A 6,951-nucleotide genomic window follows, 5' to 3' on the forward strand; every position below is an offset into this window, starting at 1 on the left:
ATTACTTAGCTTCCTATCCGTTTTATAGCTCCATTCCTAATGTCTGTCTCCTCCAGACGCACTAATAATTAACCACGTGATACCTGCTGAGCTGCTTGTCATCTGCCTCCATTTTAACATCTATCTATCTGTCTAAAACATCTGGAAGACACTAAATCAGTTTGGCCCTACCTGCCTCTGCTAATTGGCTTTGTGTTTTGTCCCGCTTGCCCGCAAGTCTCCGCTGGCGGAAGCGAGAGCAGCATGTCTGTGGTGTCTGCTTCTCTCTTGCAGAGTTTAATAAATACTTAGTTGGATTTAATTTTTCCAAAGGCAAATTTCACATGGTTTTACACACATGGATTTCATTCGGGGTGCGCACTGTCTTGCTCGGCGATCTCCATCGGGTACCAACGCCTCCTACTGAGTGGTGTTGGCCACTTGGCGTGTGTGTGCATTGAAGTCACTTCATCTCTTCTTGTGTGACTAGGGGTGAATATTTGAATCCTCTCACATGGAACACTCAGTTAAAACCCTACTTCTTCAAAAGATCTGCCTTTGAGCCCAAATGTCCTTCTGACACCGGCCAGATAAGCAAAACATGACATGGAAAAGGATGTTGAGTAATACTAAATCACTGTATTCTATTTTTTTTGTTGTTTTTGCACTTTATTTGACTGCTTCTTGATTAAAAGGCTGGGGCAGAGAATGTGACACTTTTTTTAGAGGAGCTGATTATGCGTCACATCAACCTCTTGGCATTAGACAAAGATGCTGCTCTTTGAATTGAAGTTCGTATTGAAGCAGTTTCAGTCTGAAGAGCGATCATCGTTATTAGCTGTCATTAGGACGAAGGAGTTCAGCTGGAAGAGGCTTCCTGCCACGTTTTCAATCTCAGTGATAGCCACGAGAATGAGATAACATTTCAGCAGTTTCAGCAAAGTTAGATTAGAGTTGCAGCAGATCCTTTTTTTTTTGGAGGGTATCCCAAACTTAGACCTCTGGCTTCCCCTTGACACTGGCTTCCTGATGGAGTCGGGATGCATCCCTCCCTGGCTATTTTCTTGCTATCTCTTCTAAAAATACTTTGTGTGATTGCATGAAGCAGTAGGAACACCCAATTTAACAGAGCTTCAACTCCCTCACCACCCCTTTCCTTCAGATAGCAGGATGTGGAGAGACAACGCAGGAGAAAGCGCGTCTTGTCTTCTAATGATGTCCTCTGGGTCAGTGCTAATTAACCTCCCCTGCAGAAATGATCTCTCCTTGAGGAAGCGTGTAAATGCTGGCCATTCGTAGAGTGGGAACGTGCTCTGGCAGTCGGATGGTGAGGTGGGGCACCAAGGCTGCAAGACGCCCTGGCCTTTCAGGGCATACTTTATATGCAACTTTATCCCATCCATAAACTTCCCTGCCTCCCTCAGCCCACGCTGAGGTTGTGACATCACAGCTGTGGGTAATCGTTGTGAAATGGTGCAACATTTGCCACCACAAGGCTCTGAAGATCTTGGTGGAAATGCACTCCCGAGCACATTTGTGGATACTCAGCCTGGTGTGCTCTGGAGGAGCTCCACGTGCCCCTCCGTCACCAGGGGAACTCAGTGCCTGAGGGTGAAGGTTGTTGTCACTCAATTAGATCTCTTTAGGTTTCCTCTCCAAGATGCCTTTTATTTACTGCACTTTCAAGAGGACAGATCTGACTGCCTGCCAGCTACCATAACAAACGCGGTGCTTGGTGGGTGGCATTTCTGAGAGCCCTTTCAAAGGGCCGGAGCCACCCCCCTTGATTTCCTCTGCTGGGTGACTGGGGAAATACAGCCGGAGCCCATCTGACATTTGCTGCTGCCTGCATTGCGCATCCGCCACCGCAGCTGGGCACCTCTCCTTGCCAGCCTGCCCCCCAAAGCGCCCCAGCTGCATGAGCAAACAGCCGGCTGCTTTCCTTCAACATTTGCCATCGCAGACTTCACTTCACTGCTTGCAAGGAGGAGGCAGATACTGTCTGGTGGCTCATTGGCCTCTCATTTCGACAGTCAGATGACAATGTGATTAATTGTCACTCCGACGTCACCGAGAGGGCCAAGCGAATGCTGCACTGCAGCTTCTGGGACCTTTGAATTGCTGAGACAGCTTCGCTGTGCTCCTCAGTTTTCTGTGCTTGTGTTCCTTGGTTTTCATTTCCTTTGGGCATTTTAGAGACCAAGCTTAGAAGTGAGCAAACCCTTCATCCAGACCGAGGGCAATCGCTGAGCTTGCAGTGCTGCCCTAATCCATCCAGAGCTGCTGCATAGCTGTAGGCTTCACTTCAGACCAACCTGTTCTCCAGCGTGAGGTGACTGCATTGAAATAATAACAATAAAAAGAGCAGCTTTGCCAATCCTGTGAGTTAAAGGGCTGAACTTTGTGCTTGGATTCCTCTTGCCTAATCAAGCATTTTCATTTTGGCAATCTCAGGCTCCCCACGTGCGGTAAAGACTGACAGTTATGGAAGGGCAGCTGAAAGTCACCCCTCCATTTCCTCGTTATTAACATCCTTAAGAGGCAACTAGTGTGAAAGGCGAATGAGTCAAAGTTCATTATTCTCATAATTAGCAGATTACACCAAAGTTCAGCAGCTTTCACAGAATAAGAGCTAAAGATTGAGTTCACTCACCTGTCCCTACAATTAGCAGCTATAAAGGTGTCACAAGGATATAAGGCGAGAGGAAGCAGCAGACCCACTCCAATATACTTCCAACGGAGCTGCAGCTCTCCTGGGAGGGGCCGATGGAGCACTGGGGTTCCTTGTCCTGCACTCAGCAGCGCACGAAGGAGAAAGATTTAATACCCCACTTCAATTTTCTTGCAATTAGCCCCTCCCCAGAAGATGCCATTGACCTCGCCAGCATTGAGACGGAGTTCGGCAGTTAATTTTTTTCCATGCCACCCTGACGAAAAGGCGAGGAGGGAAAGGAAGAGGAAGACAGGGCTCACTTGGCTGATTTTCCAGTGGTGGAAACGACTGGGATGCTGAGAACAGCGTGGGGCTGGTCTCCTTTGGGGAGGGCTTCACTGACACTTACCCCAGCCCAACCCACTCCTGTGTCTGGGGTGTGTGTGCTGATGGCAGGCTCACTGCTTGGGCAGAAAACTAGATTTCTTCAGTTTTTCATTTTGCTGCCCAAGGCAGGAGGAAATGCCTCTCTGTACACAAAAAGGCATTTGGGGCTGGCAGGAAACAAAGATCTCTTCCTGCTGCGGCCGAGACACAAAGCGCCCAACAGGAGACGGTGAAGTGAGACCTGTGCAAAGTATGAAAAATCCAAATTAAAACAACATTTTAAACAAAAAAACCCACCAAGCACCTACACTGGTAATATGGAAGTGAAACATCCTGATGTTCTCATTGTGAGGAGAACACTAATGTCTGAAAGCAGGGCAGATTTTAGGCAATGTCATGAATTCTTGTGATTGTTCCAAGTAAGAGACGGTGAAGTGAGACCTGTGCAAAGTATGAAAAATCCAAATTAAAACAACATTTTAAACAAAAAAACCCACCAAGCACCTACACTGGTAATATGGAAGTGAAACATCCTGATGTTCTCATTGTGAGGAGAACACTAATGTCTGAAAGCAGGGCAGATTTTAGGCAATGTCATGAATTCTTGTGATTGTTCCAAGTAAGTGTTTTTCTCCTGAACGGTTTTCAAGGAGTCGCCCTTTCTGCGCTTCCACCGTCCTTCTCTGGCTGCGCCCACCCTTTAGATTTTCTGTTCTCACCGAGGCAGTGGTGTAAATCCCAGGGACTCCTCGCCACTCACCTGTAATTATTCCAAGGAAGAAGGCTGCTTACTCTACATTTTCTTGTCATCTTCCCAGAGTGTGAAAACGTTCTTAATTTAGATGCTGAGGCTGTGCCATCACCTCCCCTACCTGTTTAATAATAAATTCTTCCATACCGAGAGCCGGCTCTTCCCCTGGGGTGAGGGGAGGGACCGTCTCCCTAACTTTAGCTCCTGGTGAGCCTGGGCGTGGTGCCACCCACTTACGAGGCTTCCTCGAACCCCCTGGTAGGTTTTAATCTGATTTTTTTCATAAATGAGGCTTAGGCCACCTAAATGGTTCTGGGACAACTCAGCACAAAACCTCCTCTTGTTTAAAGAAAAGCAGGAGAATTCAAAAGCACGCGACTGTACCCGTGTCCTCTGTCCCACCGGGGCCACGTTCATGCTCGTGTCTCTTGCGGTAGGTATTATAAGTTAATGAAACAGGAATTGATCTTTAAAAGAGCACTTCTCAAGGTTCAGTTGCTATCTAATTAATTTAATTTGAAATTACATCAGTAATAAAGACTTAATTGCCTTCTTATCAATATATTGTATTTTGTAAAGGCCATGTGACTATTTAAACATGCGATCGCTTTCTTACGGCAGAATAATTGGTATTTTAAGCACACAACTATCATATTAAGTGTAAAATATTTATTTGTGCACTTAATTTCAAGTGGTATCAAAATCTCAATGAACATGCAAATGTTCCAGCAGCTGCTGTTTAACTCCTAGCCTGCCTCGCCAGCAAACACTAGGACTTCCCCATGAAAGGGAGAACGGCTCCAAATAACAGCGTGCGGTGAGGTAGCATAGAGTCAGATGGATACACCAATTTTCTATTATTAATTTGCAGTCTGAGGGTATGGAGGGCAGTTTAATAAATGTGACAGCTTAGGATGGGTAGCTTCAACTTCTCTATATTCTCTATATAGTCTATACATACTTTAAACCCTCACTACCTTCCCATAATTTTTGGCTCAAGACGCGAAGCAGAGGTTTGTAGCAGCAGAGGTGCTTATAGCCAGCGTAAGCAGAAGCACAGTTAAGCACTGACGTGTTTTCTCCAACTGAGAAAACAGTCACTAAGCAGCTACCCCAACGTCGGGCTTCACCCGCTGCCTTTGGCATGGCAGTTGGGTTTTGTAGTGAATACGCTGCTGGGAAGAATAATTAAATACAGTACAAGCTACCTTTGATTTAAGAATTGCGAGGGGAAGAATGACATCCAGCAGAAGCCACGACACATCCACAGAACTGTGCGGGAACTTGTCAGCTGAATTCATTTCAAACTGCTCACTTCTACTATGAAAATATTATGAGCTGAGATGCATTTCTTTCATATACGTGTACGTATGTGCGTATGGCTGTATGTTACACAGCCCCACCAAAAACCAGTGAGCTTCCAGCTGGGAAGTAGCACGATCAGGTACTACTGAAGTGCCTTCAGATCTGTCATCACACCAACACTACCCAGTTTTAATAGTTTATATTTAAAACTCATTGTATATATTCTTAATGCGACACAGTAAATAATATCGGGGCTGTTCTAGTTTTTGTCATCTGCTTCATACGGGGGAGCTAAACCTGCAGCCTCCGACCACCATCACTTAGTGAATTTTGGGGAAAGGTGGTTCCTGTTAAGGCACAGAAGCCCCCAAACCTGCTGGGGGCTGCACTGGGTCTGGGAGGTGCCTGTTTGCCATGTGCCTTTCAGATGTGACCGAGCTCTTCCTGCAGACGCTGACCTTCGACGGGTTTGCAGCTGGAAGCAGGAGATCGTGGGCTCTCGCGGGAAATCTGCTATTTGGGTCACAGGCGTCCTGCAAGGCTTGGGAGGCTCTGAGGAAAGCGGACTCTCTCAAAGCTGGCCTTGCACCTAGTGCTTAGGCGTCAGTGTGGCCTCAGCCCTCCTCCGTCTGGCTGCAGGGGAGGGCAAAGGAGCTCTCCCTTGCCAGTAAAAAGGCTTTCTAGCCACATGGTATCAGCTGTTTCTTCTTATTATTATTATTCCGTTAGGTAGTAGCCCATCTGAGATTAATACCTCATGGCTACATGCCTTTTCCACTCTATTACGTGTTATTTCTCTGCAAAACAGGATCATCCAAGTCTTTTAATACTTGATGGAAAGGTCACTTTAAGGAGGGGTAACACAAGACGTGAAGGGGCACTGCCATGATCTGCAGCAGATGCTTGCCGTCCACATGGGCTCTGCTTCCACTGGTGCTGGGGTGGCAGGTTTGGTGCTGGGTATCACTTGCCATCAGCAGGACCGATCCCTGAATCTCTGAGTTTGTGGTGGAAATTCGGTCTGACGCTAATTGGAAGGGTAGATAAAAAAGGTAAAAATAAGGCTTTGACTTACCTTCTCACTCATCTCAGGCAAATTAAAAAGGCAAAGCAACCCGTCTTTCAGACGGGAGCGCAGAGCTGCCCTCACACAGATCCTGCTGTGAACATCGGCCCTGTGGGTTCTCCATGGCCGTATCCAGCCCTCGGTAGTGCCGGTGGTTAAAGCACGAGGTGTCAGTGTGCCAGCAGCTGGCCACAGCTGGTCGTGGAGGTGTGGGTCTCTCCCATGGCGAGTGGGCTTGACTTTCGTGGGAACCTGCAGAGCAATGTCATGAATAACGATTCTGCAACACTAAGCTTTGATGCAAAGGTCCTGCGAGAATGAATGGAAACGTGCTTTAATCGTGTCTCAATTTCATTTCCATGATTCATACACAGAGAATAACTCACCTTTGTCTCTCTTTCCAGGAGGCTTATTTCTCCTGCTTATACTTCTCTTCGTGATATGGAAGGAGTTTGTGGCTGATTTCCAGAAGTACATCCTCCTGGAGAGAAGTGAGAAGTGCGAGGACGATGTACCCGTGCACGTGTATTACGGGTGGTCGTTCATGTTCGCCGCGGCGGGGGTGCCCCTGGTTTTATTGTCCGGACTCCTCTTCTACCTGATTGGCAGAGACATTATGAAGTCCCTGGAGTAAGACAAAGTTGCAGTGCTGAGAAAGCTGTTGGGAAAATTGGCGATGCTCCTTGTAACAAACCATACACAAGTTTTGAGGACTAGGTTGTTTCTGTAGCTATAACAGCCAGTGTAGGTGTGTGATTACACTCATCACTCTTTGGTGGAGGCAGGGATCGAGCTCTGAGCATCACAACA

At 47.0% G+C, this 6,951-nt stretch overlaps 1 protein-coding gene across 1 annotated transcript in view; it reads left to right on the forward strand.

Moving 5' to 3' along the window:
- Window positions 1–6,775, forward strand: part of LOC104490924 (transmembrane protein 182-like) — a 14,931-nt gene extending 8,156 nt beyond the window's left edge. Inside the window, exon 5 of the mRNA XM_010133278.1 lies at window positions 6,546–6,775. Within this exon, the coding sequence (XP_010131580.1) occupies window positions 6,546–6,775 (230 nt within the window). The remainder of the gene's footprint in view (window positions 1–6,545) is intronic.
- Window positions 6,776–6,951: the final 176 nt, after the last annotated feature.

This window comes from Buceros rhinoceros, unplaced genomic scaffold, assembly GCF_000710305.1.
Source record: "Buceros rhinoceros silvestris isolate BGI_N320 unplaced genomic scaffold, ASM71030v1 scaffold6663, whole genome shotgun sequence".
Taxonomy (NCBI): Eukaryota; Metazoa; Chordata; class Aves; order Bucerotiformes; family Bucerotidae; genus Buceros; species Buceros rhinoceros.